General features: G+C 39.2%; 1 protein-coding gene across 1 annotated transcript in view; it reads left to right on the forward strand.

Moving 5' to 3' along the window:
* The window catches only part of MAGI1 (membrane associated guanylate kinase, WW and PDZ domain containing 1), a 763,677-nt gene that overhangs the window by 701,871 nt on the left and 38,068 nt on the right, over positions 1–23,738 (forward strand). The window contains 1 exon segment of the mRNA XM_049777123.1: positions 14,376–14,407. Coding sequence (XP_049633080.1) covers positions 14,376–14,407 — 32 coding nt within the window.

The following is a 23,738-nucleotide window of genomic DNA, read 5'->3' on the forward strand; positions in this document are numbered from 1 at the left end:
GAAGCACTATTCCCAGACAGAGGACTTGCCCTGTTTTGTCAGACAACAGAACCTTGAAATGGGAAACCATAAACAACTTAAATGTGGACGATGACAATATAAACAGCCAACAGCCAGACAAATAAAATCATTTCAAAGTCCTAGAGTTATAAAAACAAAGCTTCTGTACTGTTGTGAATATCATGTGACAAGAAACATCACTTTAGATCCTGAAGCCTGGCTGGCTTCTTGAAAGAAATGTCATTTGATGAGAGTCTCAGGGATGAGAAGAAGCTGCCCAGATATTGCACTGCAGGCATGATGGCCTACTCTAGAAAAGAATATGATTTATGAAAATGTCCAGAGAAATGAAATACAACCTCAGAAATGGGGCATCTGAAGCTGGTTAGCAAATATGGACAAGCATATATGCACAAGGGCAAGAGTTTTAGAGTTTAAGAGTGTGGGGTTGGGGGGGGTCACCTCAAGAGGGCATTGTAGGACATGGAAAGAGTTTCACAGAATGTATGTTGTGGCTGGAGAAAGAGTATAGCTGGTAAGATATTTAATTGCCTTGCATATGTCTGATCTGGAATCTCCAACATCCCATATGGTCCTTCAATCTCTATCAAGAATGATCCTTGAACACAGAGCACTGAGTAAACCCTGAGCATCACTGGATGTAGGCACAAAAATAAATGCAATAGGGGCAGGGGTTAAAAAAAAAAAAAGGAATAACAGCAATAGAATGTATGTTGTTGAAAACTATTTTGAAATTTATGTTGAATCAGGATGATTTTGGTCTCCAATGGGAATCTTACTAAGGCAAAATTTTTCAATGGGGGAGCCATATATTTCCTTGTGCATCTCCAAAATATCTCAAGGGAACTACAGCATGAGACGAAAGGCCCAACCAGTAGGATAGGGGGCCACAGGAAGGAAACAAGATGAGAAGAGGGCCATGGTTGGGAAAAGGCTGAGAAACACTGGATTTGGGAATAATTACTAAAAGCCACGGACCAGGGTTATGGTTCTTTCAGTCATCTAGCCTTAGCGTCCTTACTGTGGGTTACTGTCCATTTCATATGGGGGTCACATAACTGAATGTGATGGCTATGGACAATGTATAAGAGAAAAAAGTCTCTGACTACACGATGGCTAGAAAGTAATTCAAATTGACTGAGTAATAGGCCCAAAGTATGTCTGGAACTCTCACCTATATTGCTTTTCTCAGGCAAAAAGGAGCTGCAAGAAAAAGATTATGAAGTGCTACTCTAGGTAAGAAAAGACTATTCAGGAGCTGGAGAGGTAGCACAGTGGTAGGGCATTTGTCTTGCACATGGCTGACCCAGGACACATGCTGGTTTGATCCCCAGCATCCCATATGGTACCCGAGCCAGGAGCAATTTATGAGTGCAGAGCTAGGAGTAATCCCTGAGCACTGCTGGGTGTGGCCAAAAAAAAAACAACCAAAAAGACTATTCATGGAAATGTGCAGACATACTTGGATTGTATACTGTACAGAGTACAGTTATATGAGATGGGAGAGGGAAAATGTTTCAAGAAGGCCTTAGGTTTGGTGTTCTGTGATGATAAAGCCAAGTTCCTCTTTCTTCCTCATGTTGTTGAGTTTGGATTTTGAAAAAGTTTGGCCTTGAGTCCAGAGATTAAGTTTGGGTTTAATTCTGAGTTTTTGTGTTTTATCTGAGAGCTTCAAATAATAGTATTTAGGAATAGTAGATATAAGCTGTTAGCTTAGAATAATATAATTATCAAGAAACTAGTTTTTCCTCTTACAAAGTTTGTGTTTTTTATTTTTCATACAGCTTAGGAAAAAAAAACCCTCCTTGCCTTTAAAGTTGTTTTTTTTTTCCTCAGCAAGTTATTTCAGAACCCCTGACAGGCAGGCAGAACCTTACTGCCCATGGGACCCCAGGCTAGCTAGTGGACTGGCTCAAGAAGATAAGAATTACTCCTGCTCACTTGATGCATATTAAGAAAATAACAGAATCTTTAAGAAAGTGATCAAAAAGACATTTGGGCACTTTGAAAAAGTAACATAAGTTAATAACTAAGAGTAAACGTTAGGTCAAAAATAGTTATGAGTCAAGAACATGCTAAATTTGCTTTTGTCACTTGCTGGCTAAAAAGTTTTAAGTACATGACGTCACTGCCTTGCCAGCAGGGGTTACTCCTCAGCTAGCCAGCTCAGAGAGATAAAGCAGTTTCAAGAGGCAATCAGGGCATTATGAAATACAGCATAACAACTATGGGGTGATATAGAAAACATAAAAATTGTTAAGACTAATGCTGATCTTGCTTCAGTCACTAGCTTGCTAGAAGATTTTTCTTTAGCAAAATAACTTCATGACCTCCCCCACAGTCAAGCCCACAACCCAAAGTGACAACTTTACCCTGGCACAGGGGACCTCTGCCCTACCCAGCAAGGGGCATTCCCCAAGCCAAATCAGTACACACCTAGGGAAAACATCAGGCTCAGGGTAGAACACCTGTGAGGTCATGAAGGGGCAGGATTTGCGCATTTTCTGAGATTGTCATTGGTAAAATTCACAGTCATACAATTCGTACAACCTATGAAATGCTTTGACCTGTTTGTTAATTACCATGTAAAACTTTTTAAAAATCTGTGTGAGGAGTAGCTCAGGGTCTCACTACAGACTGAAAATTCCTGCTGCGTCAGGTGGCTGTGAGTGGACTCAGAGTGCTCCGTAATTGAAGTAAACCTACATGTGATTGCATCCTCCAAGGTTTGTGTCTCCTCAATTGAGCGGTGGGCTTTCCTTGGACCTTGGGCATTCCCGATCCCTGAGACCTCTCCCCGGGCTCGGGCATCTCCAACCTTGGACCCCAACACGGGTCCAGACCAGCCTTGGTCACCTTTAACAGTATGCCAGACTTCCATTGCCAGGACAAGTATCATCCTGAAAGTCTTAAAGGAAAGGATTCTTCATGTATTATTTTAACCTAAAATTTCTCAGCACCAGTGACAGCTTTGGGCTTCATTTCAGCATCAGTGACCTTAAAATAAGGACCCACACAGCATCTTCTTATTCAACCCAGAAAATGAATAAATCCTTAGTGGGGTTATTTTTTTTTTCTTTCAATGAGCTATTTTGAACTAGTGTTTTATAACCATCTCTCCTCTACATCTTATGCAGCAAAAAGTCAGACTTTCAACTACAAAAGAACTGCTTTGGCATTCCCAGGCCACAGCCTTCTCTCCTACTCAGGGAGATTCCAGGGAGTGTTCATAAGAGGAATATTCGGAGAATAGGGCCCACCCTTCAACTTTTGTACAAAAACAATTCAAATGTGGTTATAGGTAATAGAACAATTGGGTTGTTGCTTTAGCAGCCGAGTGAGTATCCTTCCTCAGGAGTCTAGAACTTAAGGCAATATTCTAAACTCCCACAGATATCTAATGCAAATAGGGTTAGACTTTTTCTAGAACTGTTTCAGAAATTGGATTAGATTAACTCCACCTTTTAAAGTCTATCTTGGGCATTGAGTATATGAGTCATTAATAGTAGATCACATGCCTTGAATGTGTGAGTCCCAGGGTATAATTCTCAGTGCTGAAAGAAATCAAAAGGGAGAAAGAAAAAGAAAAAGAAAGAAAGAAAGAAAGAAAGAAAGAAAGAAAGAAAGAAAGAAAGAAAGAAAGAAAGAAAGAAAGAAAGAAAGAAAGAAAGAAAGAAAGAAAGAAAGAAAGAGGAAGGAAGGAAGGAAGGAAGAAAAGAAAGGAAAGAAGAAAAGGAAGGAAGGAAAGAAAGAAAGAGAGAAAGAAGAAAGAGAAAGAAAGAAAAGAGAGAGAAAGAAAAGAAAGAAAGAGAAAGGAAGGAAGGAAGGAAGGAAAAAAGAAAAGGAAGGAAGAAAAGAAAAGAAAGAAGAAAAGGAAGGAAAGAAAGAGAAAGAAAAAGAAAGGAAGGAAGGAAAAAAGAAAAGGAAGGAAGGAAGAAAGGAAAGAAGAAAGAAAGAAAGAAAAAGAAGAAAGAAAGAAAGAAAGAAAGAAAGAAAGAAAGAAAGAAAGAAAGAAAGAAAGAAAGAAAGAAAGAAAGAAAGAAAGAAAGAAAGAAAGAAAGAAAGAAAGAAAGAAAGAAGAAAGAAAAGAGAGGGAGGGAAGAAGGAAGGAAGGAAGGAAGGAAGGAAGGAAGGAAGGAAGGAAGGAAGGAAGGAAGGAAGGAGGAAGGAAGGAAGAAAGGGAGGGAGGGAGGGAGGGAGGGAGGGAGGGAGGGAGGGAGGGAGGGAGGGAGGGAGGAAGGAAGGAAGGAGAAAAACAAATTTAAAAGGTGGCTAAGTGATTTTAATAGGAATGTTCCCTGGAGAAGAATATGACACATCATGACTCTTTTCCTTTGACTTTGTGATCTTGGCCAAATTATTTAACCTTTAGTGTCTCAGCATTCTTGATTAAATAGGTTGATATTAGTCCCATTAAACACACAACGGTTATGAAGAATAAGTGTGTCTACAGCACATTCTCAGTTGTACTTGTTTTTGTGCTTGACCAAGTTTTTGACCCTTCATGATATATTTCACCTGTTTTTTGAGCGTCAACAGTAATGGGATTATTATTTCAGTGAAATCTTTTCTGAAGTGACCATTTATCCCTCAGGAACTGCATGATGACAATTCATTCATCTTTCTTCCATTTCTAAGCAACCCAGAGTGTTGGTGAATTACTGGGGGGTAAGGGGGTGTCTCTCCTCACCTGTGCCAGTTCAAGGCACATGACACTGAGGTGAAAGGCTCTGTAAACCATTAGCCACCACCAGCCTTGCAAGCCATTTATATCTTGGCAGGACATATTTATTAGGCTATATGTACTGTGTAATTGAAGCAGACTCTGTAGCTGTAAAGCTGTACAACTATAGCCTTAATCTTCTTAACAAAATGCTGACAGATCATCAGGAGCTACTTATCCAACATCTGAGGTCTGACCATCTCTCTAAATTATGAAGGCCGCAATATTTCATAATGACCGTTATTAGGTTCCCAAAGGAAAGATGTCTTCATCTGTTTGGAGACATTGGGTCTGATGCTTCTATTCTTGGCAGCTAGTATAATGTCCATATTGAAAAATTATACCACGGAGTTGATGATGGTATTTGGCCAGAAGAAAGAGGGAAAAAAATCCAACTTGTCCATACTAGAACCATTTTTCATCTTGTTTTATGGATTCAGTCTTATGATACATACTGTTTGTAAAGTCCTCAATGTACAAAAATGTATAAAGTACAATGAAAATGTACTATAGTTTAAACTTGGCCTTGAGTTTAAGTTGGCATCACTATTGTAGCTTTTTTTTTTTTTTTTTTTTTGGTTTTTGGGCCACACCCGGTGACGCTCAGGGGTTACTCCTGGCTATGCGCTCAGAAGTCGCTCCTGGCTTGGGGGACCATATGGGACGCCGGGGGATCGAACCGCGGTCCGTCCTAGGTTAGCGCAGGCAAGGCAGGCACCTTACCTCCAGCGCCACCGCCCGGCCCCACTATTGTAGCTTTTTAAAAACACACACACACAACAACAACAGGCACTTTTTAAAAGGTTCATCATTATTATTCAATCAAGAATCATTTATTTCATGTTGCTTTCAACCCCAGGCCCCGAGATTAAACGCAGGCCTTTCTTCAATGTTTCTCTCAACCCTCTGTCCCATGGATCTGTTTTCTTTTCTCTCAGTCCTCAGAGTCATAGTAATTTTGTCTGACCTGGGACTTAGCATGCAATCAGATCTTTTTATTTTCTTCTCTTTTAAGACAGGCTGTGAACTCATCCATGTCAGAGCCATGGTTGAGTTGTCTTTCTCTCTTCCATGAGGTTTCCTTAGTCATATGGCAGACGTCATTATATTTCATAAAGATGAACAGCCTCCTTTTGGTTCCTTCTGATTCAAATCTCAGCACAGTTACTAGCTCTTCAAAAACAAAAATGCGTGACCACTCAGAAGGTAACTGAGCTTCCTTGGAACAACCTGCTCCCATTATCCTCTTTTATTTTCATTGCCAAAATTATTGCCTTGAACTTATTTGCTAAGTTGCTGATCCATTTCCCTACAGGATGGGAGCACTATAACAACCTCAGAGATATGATTCATTGCTTTATTCCCTGGTACTAGCTCCTGGTACCTAGTGGGCCCTTAGCACAGTTTAGGTAAATGAGTAAGTAAATGTTCCTGTATTTCTTCCTGCTGCTCTTAGAGGGAAAAGTTATGACTGACTGTACTTTTCCAATTTTCTGGACAGTTTTTAGCATTTGATTGGTAAAGGGGACAGGAAGAAAGACAAATTTATTTTATGGTTTATATATTATGTACTTGAAAAACGCAAGAGCTAGTGGCAGAGTGTTGAAGATGGTCTTACCAGCAGGGCTACTGGTCATTAATGTTAGTTGATTAGAGCAACTGTTTTGTAGACAGTCATCTGCATTGCCATAGAAGTTATTAAAAAATAAAACCTCCTTTCCTTCACCTTTCTGCACTTGTAACTCATTCATCCCTAGTATTTTGATTTGTCATCATACTACTGTCTTCTCTCCAAAAATAACATTTCTCCTCGGTTCATTATTTTTTCATATGGTAGCATTATTAGTGTTCTGGTATATGTTCTTTAATGCTGTTTTCTCTCCTTAAAATTATGTAGTTGTGTTTTTAGATGTTCCCAAGAAAGTAGGAGAAAGAAGCAGTGAAATTTGTTCCTTTCTACTTGATCCTTTATATTGTTCACTTGATTTACAGATTACAGCATTTTATATCTACTTTCCTTTTTAGAGGTACTAAGCTCAAGTGAGATTCAACACAGAAATTATGCCTGACTTCATTGCATGTGCTTGTGCAACATGATTTAACCTAAGTATCATAAATCTGAATTGATTGGACTTCTCAAGGTCACTGGCCAGTGTTTTAGGAACTCTTTCAAATTATATACAAAACAGTGTGCTTCTGTATAGTTTGCCTGAGAGAGGCTCAGACAGCTTTTCATCCCATTTTCGTCAAGGCCGGCCGTGGCCTAGCAATTTAGAAGCACGGATACTTGAGAAGAAATGGTAGTCATTGAGACCAGAGAAAGCTAGGTGAGATTCGTGTGTGTGTGTGTGTGTGTGTGTGTGTGTGTGTGTGTGTGTGTGTGTTAAATCTAGCAGGGCATGAAAACCAGTAAAAATACCTACCATTATCTAAAAACACTCAATATATATGCCTTATTCAATAAGACTTAGTTGTGTATACTTATAGCTATATTATCTGTAAAAATCTAGCTACATTGGAAAACATGGAAAATAAGATATGAACCATCTATTAATGCTGACAGTAAAAAAACAGTATTTTAAAACATTTCCTACTAGTGTTTGGGAGAATGATGCGCTTGTATAGATAGTTACATATCTTCTTCTTAAAATATAGTTACATATCTTTTTCTTAAAATAATGGACTTCTCAGGGATGGAGCAATAGTTTAACAGGTAGGGCATTTGCCTTGCACATTGTCTAGCCAGGTTATATCCCCAACACTCCATATGGACCCTTGAGCTCCACCAGGAGTAGTTCCTGAGTACTGAGCCAGGAATAAACTTTGAGCATCACCTGGTGTAACCCAATCATCCCAAATTAAAAATAATAATGGATTTATTCTGAATGAAGTCCTACTTTTCATGTCTTATTTTTCATCCTGTTAAATCTAGCTTCTTGTTTAGTCTTTTATAGAAGTTCATATTGCTTTTCATTTTTATCTTTTGTGTTCTTTTGGCCACACCCAGTGACGCTCAGGGGTTACTCCTGCTATGAGCTCAGAAATTGCTCCTGGCTTGGGAGACCATATGGGATGCCAAGGGATCAAACCATAATCCGTTGCAGGCTAGCCCACACAAGGCAGACGCCTTACCACTTGCACCACCGCTCCAGCCCCTATTTTTATTTTTTTAAAGTAAATACTGAGCATCTTTCTTTCTAGGGTACCACACCCAGCAGCACTACACATTTCTCCAGACCCATGCTCAAAAGACCATATACTGCCAGATCAGACCCAGGGCTCTCAATATGCAAAATCTGTGCCCCAGTCCTTTGAGCCAACATCTTTTTTAAATAGATCTTTGCAAGACTGATTGTTTTCTTATACTCCCCTTTCTATCTATATACACACACATATATGTATATATGCATACACACATGTATAGAAACTCTTAACATACATATACATATGTACAGAAACTCCTAATGATGGATTTTTATGTTAAAATCAGTAGTAGTCCTGAATGTAGGATTATATCTTTCTTGATAGAATTGAGACTATGAGAGAAAGTTCCTAAGGTCTGAGAGATAATTGTTATTTAGAAGCAGTTTCCTCCTCTTTGATATCTAAGACTACTTCCTGTTAGGTTCTCAGTCATCTGTCTGAGACTTTTCCTTGCCTTCATGAATGTCTCTAAATGTATGCAACCATTATCTGTTCCTTGTACATCATATTACTGCATTCATCTCTAGGAGTTTAGGGTGTGAATCTCTAAGGAATTCCAAGAGGGCAATGGCAGGTGGGTCAACAACGTAGTATTTTTTAGGATGCCAGACTAAACCACAATATTCCCATTTAAACATTCAAACCCAGAGATGCAAGTGCAAATGGAAATGAAATTCACAGTGAATTAAAATCCACGATTTCCAATATCCCTAGATGATTTTGAATGTGATTGTGGTTTTTCGGATGAAAGTACTCATAGCTATGTGCAATTTTTCTTGATTCTTTCAGATAGGAAAATGGGAGTTGGCAGTCTTACTTTAATTCCTGGAAGAAACTAGGACCAGGGAAATCCAGTTTGTGGTCTTTTTTTCCCTCCCAACAACTAATCTTATAAATCTTAGTGCCAAATGTGGTACTGCTTTGCTCTTGTGTTTGCATTTAGACAGTAAATCAAGAATAGTTCTTAATCCCAGTAAGGTGCTTAAATAAACTCCACATGTGTATATATATTTGGGGAGAAAGTAAGCAATGTTCATTGGATATATCAGTGATGAATCTAGAGATTTAAAAGTGCAGTGAAATATCCTGAAATTAATACTAAATAGGTAATCAAGCTATCCATAATCTCCTGAACCTAAGAATACAATTTGAGATAAAACCTTCGAGTCTGTTTCTAAATATGTATGCATTTTGTTACACTTTTCTTTCTCTTACAATTATGTGCAGCAGTCATAAAACGTTATTAAAAATAGCATTCTCCTAGTTAGTACCACAAAAACATAGTCATCGGTTTTTAGTAGCAGATTTTATGTCCTTGATATTTAAAAGGAAGACTTTCTGCTTCTCACACTAATTGCTCAGGTCCCGAGCAAGGAGTTTACCATTTGTTTTCTCCAAAGGGACAGCCTTTTCATAGGGGACTTTAGAAATTTAGGTCTCAGGCTCTTCTCACTTTCTAGAGATTGCACTTAGACTTCAAAACACTCACCCCTGAAAAAGTGTCTAAAGTGTCTTTGAAGTGGCATTTGCCCCTAATGAGTCTCTTAACAGCAGATGGAGCCATCCATGAACTCCTTCTTCCTCTTCTCAAAACTCCTCTTCCTCACCTTAAAGAGACCAGATGAGCCCATTAAGCATGTGCTATTTCTGCCCATATGGCTCAAAGATAGTGAAAATAGTTTAGACACCAAGGTTTGCTCACCTCCTTCTCATAGGGAGAAGGTAGTGTGTGCTTCTCCTTGGGAAACTACTGCCTTGCCGTGAAGTGAAGGTTCTCTCTCCCATCCAATATGGAAGAGTGTAAAGTTAACTCTATCCAGATAAGAGAGCCACAGCTATGATTCCTAGGTCTTAGAGTATTCTACCAACTTTTATTCTCCTATGATGTTTACCACTAAATCCCTGGGTGTAATAAAGGCATGTAAATAATTTTAGATAATACAAATTATAAATTGTAATGAGGTTTATTCTAGCACTTGTATCCAGAACAAAATTAGGGGTGGGGGTAAGGTTTGAGCTATACCCAGCAGTGCTCTTGGGCTAGTCCTGGCTCTGAACTCAGGGATTTCTCCTGGTGGTGCTTGGGGGAAAGGTTTAGGGGATCAAACCAGGTTGATTGCATACAAGGCAAGTGCTTTCACAAACCCTGTGATTTCTTCCACCTCCCCTCCTACATGTTTTAAATTGAGGACCTCTTTTTGATTTGTTTTTGTTTTGGGACCACACCTGGTAGTGGGAAGTGCTCTTGGCTTTATAGACTTGCAACTATATCTAATTTATTTTTAACAAGCAATTATCACAATGATGTAAATAAAAAAATTAAAAGAGAGAACTACAAAATACTACACCATAAAAAAGGCAATCATATAGTCTCTTTTTTCTTAAGTTTTAAATATTAATCTGTGCCTGCTATTGGCATTCCTTAAAAGGAATAGCTTTCCAAAAATATGGGGGGGGCATAGCTTTCTGTTTTGTTTATTTTTATTTGTTTGTTTTTTGTTTTGGAGACACACTCAACGGTGCAAAGGGCCTATGCTTGACTCTGTATTCAGAGATAAGTCATGACAGGGCATGAGGGACTCTAGGGGCTGCTGGGGAGTAAGCCCAGTTTATCTGCAAATAAGAATGGCCTCTATCTACTGTACTAGTCTCCCAAGTCTCCATCCCCAGGTGTGACTTTTAAAAAGAGAGCTTTCCATAAGTGGTAGCAAATAGGATCAATTTCCTCTCTAAATAAAAAATATTTGTATTATTTGTTTTAAAACGTAACTTGTGTCAGTTGAGCCAGGATCAAATGAAATATTATACTGATGGCTTCTTCAAGAAAAAATAAAAGACATCTTAACTAAAGCCCCAGTTTGCTTCCGACTGGTTGGTGTTGTAACAATTAATGAAAGGTCCATTGATTAATGTTTATTTTGAAATGAATATTTTATCAGCTCAGCAAGATCTCTATGGTGTTCTTGAAAAAGAATTCTATATTAGAACTGAAGTCTCCTTCACTTAGTCCTTTTGATTCCTGGTTTTGTTGCAGGACATTTCACTTATATGTAGACAGGCACCACACCAAGTGCCACATTTATGTACCTATGTACCTGGGGTTTTTTGTTGTTGTGGTGGTGGTTGTTTGTTTTTGCTTGTTTGGGTTTTGTTGAGCTTTTCATTGAGGGTGTTTTTTGTTTTTGTTTTTAATTTTGGACTTGGCCATGTTCAAGGGTTACTTCTGACTCCACATTTAGGAATTTCTCCTGGCAGGCACAGAGAACCATATGGGATGCAGGGAATCTAACTCCAGTTAGCTGCTTGCTATGCAAGCACCCTACCCGCTCTATTATCTCTCCAGGCCGATAAATGTATGCTTTAGGGTGTATTAACAACTGGGTAACATTTTTCCTGGGTACTAAGCTCTGGAGGCCTTCCATGATGTTACTTGTACATAGCTCATTCCTTTACATCTCTGCAGACTCCTTTATAGGTTGACTGCCCTTATATCTATTTAGGCTTTCCCAGTCAGTTGGTATCACTTTCCTTTTACCAGCAATGCCACTTTGAGCTTCTTGTATATGCACCTTCATTTTATTTATTATTTATTTATGGCATTGGAACTGCTCCTGGTACTGTTCTGGGCTTACTCTTAGCTCTGTGCTCAGGTTTTACTTCTGGTGATGCTCTGGGACCTTAAGCAGTGCCAGGATTGAATTGGCTACATGCAAGGCAAATACTTTAACTTCTATTCTATTTTTCTGCTGCATCCCCCATCTTTAAACATGTGTGTAAGTGTGTATGGCCATTAATGAAAAGTTATCTTTATTTTATAAATGAAACTCCTAAGAGTCAGGGAATTTAAGATAACCAGTCTTAATAAAAAAATTAGTAGAGTATGGAGGTTAAATTGACTCTTACTCCCTAGCTGATGTTTCGTTTTGTTTGTTTGGTTTGGTTGTATTTTGTTTGTTTTGGGACCACCCCTGGAGGTGTGCAAGACTTCTGCTCCAGCACTCACTATGGTCCTGGTGGGACTTGGGGGGACCATATGTGGTGCCAGGGATCCAACCTGAGTCATCTGCATGCAAGGCAAGCTTTTTACCTACTGTATTAGCTCATCAGGTCTAACTGGTGTTACTTTACAACTGTTTGTAGAGGGTCACAAAGATCCTGTACAACTTTAAGTCCAGTAAAAAAAAAAAAATAAAGCAAGCTATCAGGAAACCTTGTTGAATTTAGCTAAGATCAGTCTGCATTAGGGAACAAATCTAAAAGATGTGACAACATTTTGAAGATTATACAGTGACCCTCATAATTCAATTTGATAATTCCTTGAGGAATTTAAACAAATAAAAGCACCCATTTGAAGAAGAATGACTTATCTAAATTTCTTGTTATCCTCATTTATAGATAAAAAAATTCTGCAATTTTTTTGTATTTTAATATGCAAATGTTTTTCCAGTGATACAGATATCACTTTCTTTCTAAGTGGTATAAATGATCAAATAAAGGTAAGATGAATGATTATTTGTGATTTCCACTGTATGCTAGGAAAGGAGTCTTTCAACCATTTGTCTTTTTAATTGTGTGACAGACTTGCAAAGTCGGTCTTAGTACTTCCATGTCACAACTCGAGAATAAGATTCATTGCTGAAGACTTTTGCCTCCATGAGCTTGCTAGGCCTGAGTTAACAATCCTACCACTTTGTCATCATCGCTTCTTAAATGTGGTGCTTTGACCTCTGCATCAGAGGATCCTGATCTCTCCAGGGACCATTATACTGTAGATTCCTGGGCCAGAGGAAGAGAGGACCCAGGGTACTTCATTTTTAACTCTCTACCAATGCTCCTTCTGTACTCTGGAATGTGAGAGCCCCTGCTAAGCTGTGGCAACTACATTTTAGACACAAGGAGCCTCGCCTCAGAGACCTTAAAGACCCTGTGCCTTTAAGAAGGAGTCATCCCTATCTAGTCTTACTCAGGTCCAGTCAGCTTATTAGCAGTGCGCCTCTGGGTAGCTTCCTTCTACTCTGCCTCTCCCTTTGCCTCTTGTTACTCACGCTGAACTGAGCTTGGCTCAGGGTTTGACAAGTCACTTCCCAAAGAATTGAAATCAGGATCCTTCATAGGGTTTGTTTTCTCCAGAAGGTTGGAGGTTCCAATAAGATTTCATATCTCAGATAGAGATCTTGTGCCTAGTACAAGGAGTCTGTTTGTTGCTATCACACTCTTGATCAAATGAAACAATGATTAATTTTTAACACAAGGGTAGTATGCTGGACTGATCGGTCTTGAATCACCAAGTATCTGCTTTTATTTTCCAACCTAGCACTCTTCCCCTTCTGCCCCTTGGTGCTAGATTTCCTGCCTGTCTCTATCTAGACTTGCCTAGAATGAAAGAATAGGGCAGCTGTGCCTCTCAGACCCCCTACCTAACCCACCCAGGATCAAGGTTTTGGATGAGTGACACAGGGTTCGATTTAAAAAATGCTCACCCCACCTTTTTCTCCTGTTTCTTTCTCCTTCTCTATTATTACCTATTCCTCTCAGCTCTAAAATCTCTCTCCCTCTGTCTCTTTCTTACTCTTTCCCTTTTTTCTCTTTCTCTCTCTCTCTCTTCTATCTTTCCCTCTCTCTCTTCATTTCCAAATAGCCTGCATTCCCTTTGAAGAGCTAAGAGCTAGTCTTTTCCACCTAGCTAAGTATGGATTTTTGTGATGATTGACAGGCTCAGAGAGAAAGGGGGTGCCAGTGGACTAGAGGGGCTCCCAGACCAAGTTAGATCTGTGCTCTCTGCTGGTGCAAAGCATCTGCCTTTGTTATTTATTTATTTATTTTTTTTTTTTTGGTCGTTCACCTCATCCAAATAAATAGAGGCAAGGGCTGAAAAATAAAGAAAAGAAAGAAAGATCAAAAAAAAAGAAGAAGAAGAAACAAAAGATTTTAAGCACATACTCCTCTGAAACTAAATATACACCCCTTCCTCCATCCTGATTGGTCCACTGCCACTGACAAGTGGATCCTGTGGAAAGGAAATATCCTGGACTTAATTGTAAATTAAGTCTCTCTTAATCCAGAAGAGCATTTGAGATTCTGTCCTAGTGTTCAATTTCCCAGGCCGCTGAGGTCTGTGAATTTTTTTTCCCAGCCTCCAGGCTGCTGCAGTACAAGTCAGCATAGCTAATGCAGATACATCTCCTGCCTCGCTCTCTCTTCCTCCCTCTGCTTTGATTCGATATGAACAGCCTGGTAACTCCGAAGCTGGGGAGAAATCTGACATAACTCTGCAGATGGCAAGGTTGCCATGAGACACCTGGGGATGGTTCTTTAAGGAAAAGGTAACGTTTTTTATGCTAATGATTTTTTTTCTTTCTCTCTCTCTCTTTCTCTTTCTCCCTCTCCCCCCACCCCACCCTCCTTGCATTTTTTTTTTTATTCCCAGGGCTGCCAGTTCCCAAGAAGAGCCCAAAGTCGGTAAGGACTTGTCTGTTACTTGGTGCTTGTTTGGGGGGTTGGGGAGGGGCGGGGGTGGGAGAGGATGCTATCTGACTTGGCTTCTCTCTCTGTGGTTTCAAGTAGAGGCAGGGAACTGGAGCCGGAGCTCATTCTATTAAGTTCTGGCAATCTATTTGGTGGAGAAGGTATTTGGGCTGGTCTTTTAACTGGCTAGTGATTTGTGGGATGGCTGCAGGAACGAGGATTAAAGCATGCATGTTAAGAATCCATCCTTCTCCCTGGCATGCAATTGCAACTCTCATTCAAATGGATGAGTTTTCTTGGCGATTTTAACTTGCCTCAAATGCTATTGTTTCCTTGGGAAGGAGGTGGAGAAAAGCTCCACCTGCTTTTTGAGTAGCATGGCTCTCAACTGGTGTTTCTAGCCTTTCCTGGAGGTAGACTCTTCCTGAGCTTTGTCATGTTGAAATATTTACAAAAATTTCAAAGTCTCTGGGCTGTGGGGCAGAATTGCTATGCTCGGTATAGATATCTGTGTTCTGGTGAAACAATGTTCATTGCCCCAGCACTAAGAACAAGACATTTCTTGCCGTGGAAACGTCCTTTGTTGTTTGGCTAGCTTTAGCAGCATTATGCTGCAGGTAAAGGATTCTTTAAAAAAAAAAAATCAATGTTTCGCTGTCCTTTCTAATCTGGTTTCCCTGAAGATGCATTACCTAGTTGACATGTTGGCTAATAGCTTCGAGGCTATAGTGTTTTTGCTTGGTGGTATACGCTGCTTGCTCCCCAAGCCCTGCCAAGGAATTAAAATGCTACTTAAAACTCAAAATCTGGAACTCCGGGTGACTGTGAAATGGATCCAGGTGGAAGAGGCTTCCCAATTAATTTGCATCAGAATAAAGAGGGTTTCTCCATGTTTCTGAGAACATGTGGGGGAGGGAAAATTCATACTTCTCTGTCCACCCCTAGGGAAGAAAAAAAAGAAAAAAGAAAAAAAAAGTGAACCCTTGAAACTTTGCAGCTCTCAATGCTGCAGCTGAATTCTTTCTACCTGGCTTCAAATCTTGCCCAGAGAGACGGAAGTTTATTAAGGAGATGAGAGAGGGAGTGTTCTGTATTCTGGGTAGAAAAAAAAAAAATCTGCAATCATTGATGGGGTTTCTAATAACCCAGTGCCCTGGTCATTGCAACATGTGACTTCAGGGCTGCTTTTCTTGTCCGTTTGTTTTAATGTCCTAGTAGAGAAATGCTGATTGGTTCCACTTTGGAACCACATATCAAAGCCTGTGTGTACATGGACACTTGTGTCTGCTCATCTCTGGGTGATCATCAGATGCCTTTAGAACCTTCAAAAATTTTTTGAAATAAACCTGAAAACTGCGTTAGATGAGGCTGAGTGAGAGTCTTCCTCTCTTCCCCTCTTAAACAATTCTATCCCCCCCTCCCCCCAACAATACTATGTGATCTGTGAGTTTATTTCTCACACTCCATATAGAATGGAGAAGTGACTCTGTGACAACAGAGTGGGAAAACTTAGCAGTTTTACTCAGGTCACTCGACATCAGCAAGGAAGGTGTTCTGCTTTTCTTTTGCATCCCAAATAAAAGATATTGCTAGAGTCCTTTGCACCTCTTCATTCCCAAAGTGTCTTGGAATTATAAAACTGAATTCAAGGGGTGCCAAACAGGAATAGAACCAATTTTGATCAAGTTGGTTAAGAAAATTTCTTGCGACCATTTTTAGTTTTGTGGAACCTTGTCATGAGCAAGCCACAAACCAGTGCCTCAGACTGAATTCCTGGGGTGAGGGTGGGGGGAGCATTTAACTGCTCTGCCTACAGCGTGCTAGCTCTTAATTACCACAAGCTGAAACACTGGTGTGTTCCTGGGTTAGAAAAGCACAGCCCTCAACTTGGGGCTTGTCTATAGCCAGCATCTGTGCCAGGACAGGAATGATGGTTTTCACAGCATTGCTGGCTCAGTCTGGCAGCTGCTGTACAAAATTTGGGGGCTACCAGCCAAGATCTGCATTTGCCAGTAGAGCCTGGCTGACATCTGTGATCAGCAGGAGCTCTGTACAGGTGGGTGAAAGCTGTTTCCCTTTCCCAGTTAGAATGTTGATGATGTCCTGCCAGAGAGACAGATGATTATAGGATTTTTCTGGTGGGGTGGTGTGATGGGAACCCATGGGGAAGCTTGATGTCATCATTCCAGAAAGCGATTCATATAGTGACAGACAGGGTCAGCTCTGCAGACTACACGCATAATGAAGTGCATGCTGATTGGACTTGGTTGTGATGGGTTGAGATTTATTATTAGCACTGTGAATCTACAGTCTTACCCCAGGACCATCATTTTTCTTTTTACTAGTTTCTTGACATTGTTGGCTTGCTCATGTGACTGACAGCTTCTTTCTGCCCTCATACTTTTTTTTCCCCCTAAAGGTTTTCAATAATTAAGTAGTTGGTTTTTTATTAGAACAGAAGGACTTAGCGTCTTTATCTTATTTTCCCTTCTGGGTAGCCTCTATAGGTTATCTTAATAGGCAATTTCACATACTAGACTAGTTTAAACGTTGAGTTTATGGTTTATGTACTCATTGGGGACAATGAGTGTGTCCTAATAAAATTTTATCAATTTAATACCCAGACTTCCATAACATCAGGGATTTTTTTTTCCCCTCGGCAAATGGCAGAGACAAAAATAAGACATATTTATTGTCAGGTTTTAATCCTCACCAGAAAATTGATTCTATGGCCCAATTTAATCATCCTGATGGGAAACTTATTTAACAGAGATTCTTAGTCTGTGCAACACACACACAGAATCAAAACCTTGAATTTAAGTCTGGGAACTTAAAATTAAATTAGCACACTAGACCTTAAATTTTTTAAACCAGTGTCCACCTAATTTGGGATCTCCTTATCCCGTCTACTCCCCATTCCCACTAATCCATTTCACAACAATTTCTTCTTTTGGAGATCTCCCGTGAACTTTCCATCTGGTCCTTTTGGCCACCCATCCATTCATATTTTATACATTCTACCCATTCATCCATTTATTCAGCAAACTAGAGCTGTGGTTCTGCTAAATGTCAGGATTGTGGTGAAACATTGAAATATGATAATAAAATGGTCATGATACTTTTCTTCTTGGAGCTTACAAATGATATATTGATTGTTTCTTTCCCCCAAAAAATGCATTGTAATATGGTTGTTTTTTTTTTTATCATTTGTTCCATTCACAAGTATTTATTGAGTATGGCGTGTGTTCCAGAAACAGTGCCAGTATACACTAGGGATAAAACAGAACCATCGCTGCCCTTACTGAACTGGGAAAAAGCAAATAGTTACCACATAAACAGGTAACCCTATACAGACTATCATCATAGGATTTAATATCTAATGAGCATGTGCTTTAAAAGTTAAAAACATAAGGGTCAGAGAGATAGCACAGTGAGGAGGACATTTGCCTTGCACCTGGCTGACCTGGATTCAAACTCTGCCCCCACCCCAAGCTTGTCAGGAATAATCCCTGAGCACCACTGGGTGTGTCCCACCCTACAAAAATAAAATAAAATATATAGACTAGTGTACACATTTAATGAAATCATTCCACTCTTAATTACAATAAGGTATGTAGTCATGCAAGAGAACTAAAAACGACCCAAGATGGAGTTCATGCTGTGATTGTTTCAGGATTCTTCCAAATCTCTCAGCAACCTAAGCAAAGTAGGAGACTACATTATTTACTCAACTAATATTTTCAGGTCAAAGAAAGTATACCAAAAATATTAAGGAGATGAGAACTTTTTCCAGTTTACTAAAAAAACTTGCTGCACGAAGTACTTATCCTCCGGGATAAATTGATAAGCAAGGCAACCTTTTTGTAGTTCGTGCAACAGACTGAAAGGTAAAAATGGTGAAAGACTTCTGATGCTTTGTCTTCTGTTCTTTTTCACTGGGAGGGATGCTACTAAGAGCATTGCTATCAGTCATTTAGAGATATAAAGGAGGTACTGCTTAAATACTATGCATACATAGTGAGTGGCCTCTACCTGAATGATCCAATTTATGTACTCTGCCTTTTTTCTCGAACTTTCTCTACATTTCTATTCCTGATACCACTTGTCTGATAACCAGTCCAGTAATATGACCAATCAACTAATCAAAGCTCCTCCAACTGCCAGGAAAGACAGGAGAGTGTGATTGAAGAAGGAGTGTCACTTAAGCAAGTCTCTTTACAACTCACTCTGAAACCTACTTATACTTCCAGTTCTTTGGAGCTCTGGAAAATAGACTTATTCATTGTATTAGATTCCTTGTGTTAATCATTGTAAATTAAATTCATCTTCATAGCCAATCTATACCTTCCTTTTCTTCTCCATTAGCTCCTCTTGTGTTTTTGGAAGAAATCATTTGACTTATACCTATAAAAGATAAAAGAAAGAAACCAAAAGGACCATCCTCTGCTCTGACTTGTCTTCGAGTTTGATTTTTATACAACCTTTAATGACATTGGCCTAATATCTCATCAGGACTTGGAGTTTTTCCTGTTGTCCATGTAAATTGCTGCAGTGGCCTTCAGTCTTGGCAGATAAGTGAACTGTAAATAATTTTGCTTTAAAATGGATCGATTTGTCATTTTTAAGCCACATGAATTCTTTTTCATCATTTGAGCTTCTAAGTGCTGTCTATATTCATTTGCTCTTCTGAGCAAATATTTTCAGCTCACTTGTAAGTATCTCCATTTTGAAATCATTTTGCACAGTCCTGATGAGCTGCCTTTTTTTTTAATTTTCATTTATAAAACCCATTGTGTCTCCCTGGTCAGCAGCAAGAATATTATTCACTCTAGGGAAGTTGGTAGTTTTATTTTAAAAGACCTTTTGACATAAGTTCATGGCTAGTGTGTCGTGTAGGCTTCTCTGGAGTTTTCAAAATTAAATCAATATATTTTTCCTAATTTACTGATGTTATATTGAGAAGGAAAAATTTTGCTTCCAAAATTTAAGCAGGTAGATAACAGGCAGCCCTGGAAATGTCTACCTCAATATGGGACACCCCTTTTCAACCAGTTCAACTAGGGAGACCAGACTGGTGGCCACCATTTTTCTGATGTCTTCTCCTTATACTTCTAATCAGTGGTGTCTATTGAATCTGGCATCGTTGTCTTTTTGCTGTTGTTATGGTTGTAGTTTTGAGGCCACACTCAGCAGTGCTTGGGGACTGTTCCCAATTCACTGCTAAGGTTTCACTCCTGACAGTGCTAAGAGGGCTTTGTGGTGTGGGGATTAAGTACAGAGCTCCCATATACACAACATGAACTCTGGCTCTTTGAGCTGTTTCTCCAGCACTCTGAAAAGTCTTTTGATTTTACTCACTCCCATCCTTTGTCTCAACTGTACCCTGATAATAGACTGCCTAGATAATAAAGCCTAGGGTCCTGCCATATGCATAGATGGTCTGATAATCCCCTAATATCCAAAGATAAATATTATACATAGTGACTCTTTGCTTTTATTTCTATTTTTACTCACCCATTCACCAGTACCCAACACCAAGCCAAGAAGTAATTTGGCTCCTGACTTAGTCCTGCTTAAATTTATTAATAGGTTCTCCTAAGAAATGAAATTAAGAATGAAACTCAAACTCCTTAATGTAGCCTCAAGGCCCTTGCATTATTTCATTTCTAAACATCCCAGATCACCCCACTTCCCTGCTATGTATGCTAGCTTTCTCCTGGGTTGCAGTAAGTAATCCAAGCTCACTTTTGCTTTGAAGACATAGCAATGTGTTATTTTTGTTATTGTGATATTCTTCCAGAGTCTTCTCCTTAACCATTTACCTAAAGGCTAATATAGCATGTCAATTATACGACAATTGTTAGTAAGTAGTTGGGGTTAATATCTTTATACACATTACATAGACACCCTTAGAACCATTTTTAGGAATAAGTTTTAACAGATTGGATACCACTTCCTTACTTATATATGGTATCTCTGAGCATCTGACTCATAGTAAGTGATTAGTAAATTTTTTTAATGTATTGAAGATAAAGTTACTCAAGAGGGCCCAGTCTGTGTCTCCTGTCATAAGTAGTGGGGTCTTCCTTCAACTATGTCTTTAGCATTCATAGCATTATCTTAATAGATTTGAAAGTTTGTGTGTAGCTATGAATACTTGTCTTGGGGCTAATTTCTCACCTAGAAAAATGAGATGAAAGACAATCACTTTAGATGCATGTCTGAAACTATGTTCAGAAGTAAATTTGTCCTTGTGCCCAAGTCTTCTGGGAAATAATTCAGACTGTCAAAGTGGCATACATGTTGACTTTAATTTAAGGTATACATAAACATATTTTTGTTTCTAAACAATGTTGAGCTCGAGCCAGATAAAAGAATTATTACAACTAATTAGTAAGGCAACAGAAAAAAAGGAGCATATTTAGAACTTTCTGTCATACACAGAGGACTTCGCTTCAGAAATCTGAGTGCCTACCAGATATTAAATACAGAACCTATCTCCAAGTTAAGTAGTTTTCATAATTGAACTCAAGAAGAGACACAAAGTGAGGTTGAGACTTATGGGGGAATCTAAAAAGCTTATCGATTAATGGTAATTAGTTCTTTAGAATGAGTTGAAATATGCTATTTTGGTGTGAGTCTCTCGATGGCATCATTTTGAGAGCATATTCTTCAGATGATACTTTTTTTGTTCCAGATTTAGGAACAAAATTTAGGTGACATTTTAAAGGTCTGCCAAGGTTCAGTTTGATTGAGAGGCAGTTTTTGCAGACTCATTCTAGATTATATCTGTTAGTAGTTGTTAAATTGGACCTGAGTCACTCATTGGGGAGGTGAGAATGGGTGTTACAATATGAAAAAAATGGTCCAAGTCATATCTAGTAGCCTTCACTCCAGTGATGGTGAACTATCTCTTCAGTGGAGATAAAAGGATAAAACAGTGAATGCATTTTCTGAAGAAGACCCTCCCACCCCCCCAGTCATTCTTTTGGGATAGTTACCAGAAATGTTCTTTTTCCTTCATCTCCACAAGAGGGAGCTGGTGAGAAGAGGTTAAAATTAGGTTCCCTAGGGCTCCAGAGCAATCCCAGGAAAGACTGGAGAGGAGAGTGCTGTTTGAGCTTGTCTTGCAGAGAGGTTCAGTCTAGGGAACTTGAGACACGGTGAAAAACTGATGAGTTGTTTTAGTGTAAAGGAGTCTGAGATGCAGAGGGTCAAAAACTCATGTTAACTGTAAAGTGAATTTAGTGTCAGGGGACTAATCCCACAAGCTGGCATTTGAAGCACCAAGTTAAAGTGAATATTTGAGGAAAGAATGCAACTCTGAGAGGTCCTTTTTCTATATAATTATTTGCTTTTATATTAAAAAAATCCCTGCTCATCTCTTACCCTATCCCAAAGCTGAACAGAAAGAAAACAATACCAGAATGGGAAAAAATAGAAACTAGGATCAGAGAACTAGTGTAGGGTTTAAGATGCTTTCTAGCCTTACATGCAACAGACCTAGATCGATCCCTGGTACCACATATGGTCTCTTGAGCACCACCAGTGTAATTCTAGTTTACAGGGAAGAAAGGAAAAGAGGAAGGGAGGAGAAAGAAAGAGAGGAAGGAAGGAGAGAAAGAAACAAAGCATCCTCATAATTCTCATCAAGGTTCATTTCAAAGTGAAAAATAGCTTTAAACTTTGTCTTTTTTTTTTGGTTTTTTTTTTTTTTTTTTTTTTTTTTTGGGCCACACCCAGTAACGCTCAGGGGTTACTCCTGGCTATGTGCTCAGAAGTTGCTCCTGGCTTGGGGGACCATATGGGACACCGGGGGATCGAACCTCGGTCCGTCCAAGGTTAGCGCAGGCAAGGCAGGCACCTTACCTTTAGCGCCACCGCCCGGCCCCTAAACTTTGTCTTGATATAAAAAACATTTCCTGTACATGACAAATAAAAATATGTAGTGCAGGAAGATAGAAGGAGAGAAAATTTTCTCCGCTGAAAATCACATTTTTTCTCTACATGCTAGTAATGTGTATATACATCCCAAACAGAGCTCCACATACTTGAGTTTAATTAGAGACCCTTGCAAAGGCCACTGAGAAGAGCAAAACAAATCTCTATATACTTCCAAAAATGGGTGGGGGTTATAATTATCATTAACATTGTTCCTGTCTGAATTCTTGAGCATGTTGTAAGGGGAAACAAGAAGCATGTTATTGACTTTCTGACACAGAAATTGCATACCTAAGCCTGAGAACTAGCATCACGGATGGTGAGGACACTATTGGAAGTTAGTTGGCAGAACCAGTTCAATTATAAATGGTCTCAATTCTGATTTGTCCAGGTTTGTTCTTTCTATCCTTCAGAAAGAACAGAGTTTGTCATTGACTAAACCTCACTGTTTTATTTCTGGATTCTTCACCAGACTATGTAGTCTTTTGTTTCTACATGACTTAAGCCTTTGGTACAAGAATTCTTTGTTGGGGCCAGAGAGATAGCATGGAGGTAAGGCATTTGCCTTTCATTTAGAAGGTCGGTGATTCGAATCCCGGCATCCCATATGGTCCCCTGAGCCTGCCAGGAGTGATTTCTGAGCATAGAGCCAGGAGTAACCCCTGAGCGCTGCCAGGTCTGACCCAAAAACCAAAAACCAAAAAAAAAAAAAGAATTATTTGTTAATTTATTATGTAGTCCTCAAGTTTCTCTCATAGAAACAATAAATATAATTTTAAAATATCTATCTTTTATTTGCTACATGTCCCATTTTCTTCAGCTCTGAATTCCCGGAAGAACCTATTTTTAGTATCTGTCCTCTCTAGTAGTCAAGGATAAATGAAGTTTTTGTCCTCCTTGGGTTTTCTTTAGATTCTTTCTTTAAAGCAGGATTGAAAAGAAAATGACTCAAGAGATAGGAGAATCAAATGAAAGCAAATGTCCATGAAGATGGTATAGGAAAGATGGAGATACCTAGGGACAGAGAAAGGAAGAGCCATCTCAGTAGGGTTGACAGGGGAAGAATTTGAGTTGATAAAGAAATGTAAAGAACTAGAATATGCTCATTCATCTTATTGGTCAAATTTATAAACTACTTAAAAAAATCATTACTACAGAGATTGCATAAAGATGCCGTTAGAGTCTAGAACGGTCCCTTTCTAATCTGACCCTTTCGAAGATGAGGGCATGGTATTTTTCAGGTGATAGAACAGGCTTCCAGTTCAGAATTTTAATATGTTTTTAAGGTTAGGTCAGGAAGAAGAAGTAAGGGAAACAAAACACCTGGGTGTACCATATCTTTTATTGGAGAAAATAACAGCTGAAATTATTTTATTTCCCACTT

The sequence above is a fragment of the Suncus etruscus genome, chromosome 7, assembly GCF_024139225.1.
Source record: "Suncus etruscus isolate mSunEtr1 chromosome 7, mSunEtr1.pri.cur, whole genome shotgun sequence".
In the NCBI taxonomy this organism is placed as follows: Eukaryota; Metazoa; Chordata; class Mammalia; order Eulipotyphla; family Soricidae; genus Suncus; species Suncus etruscus.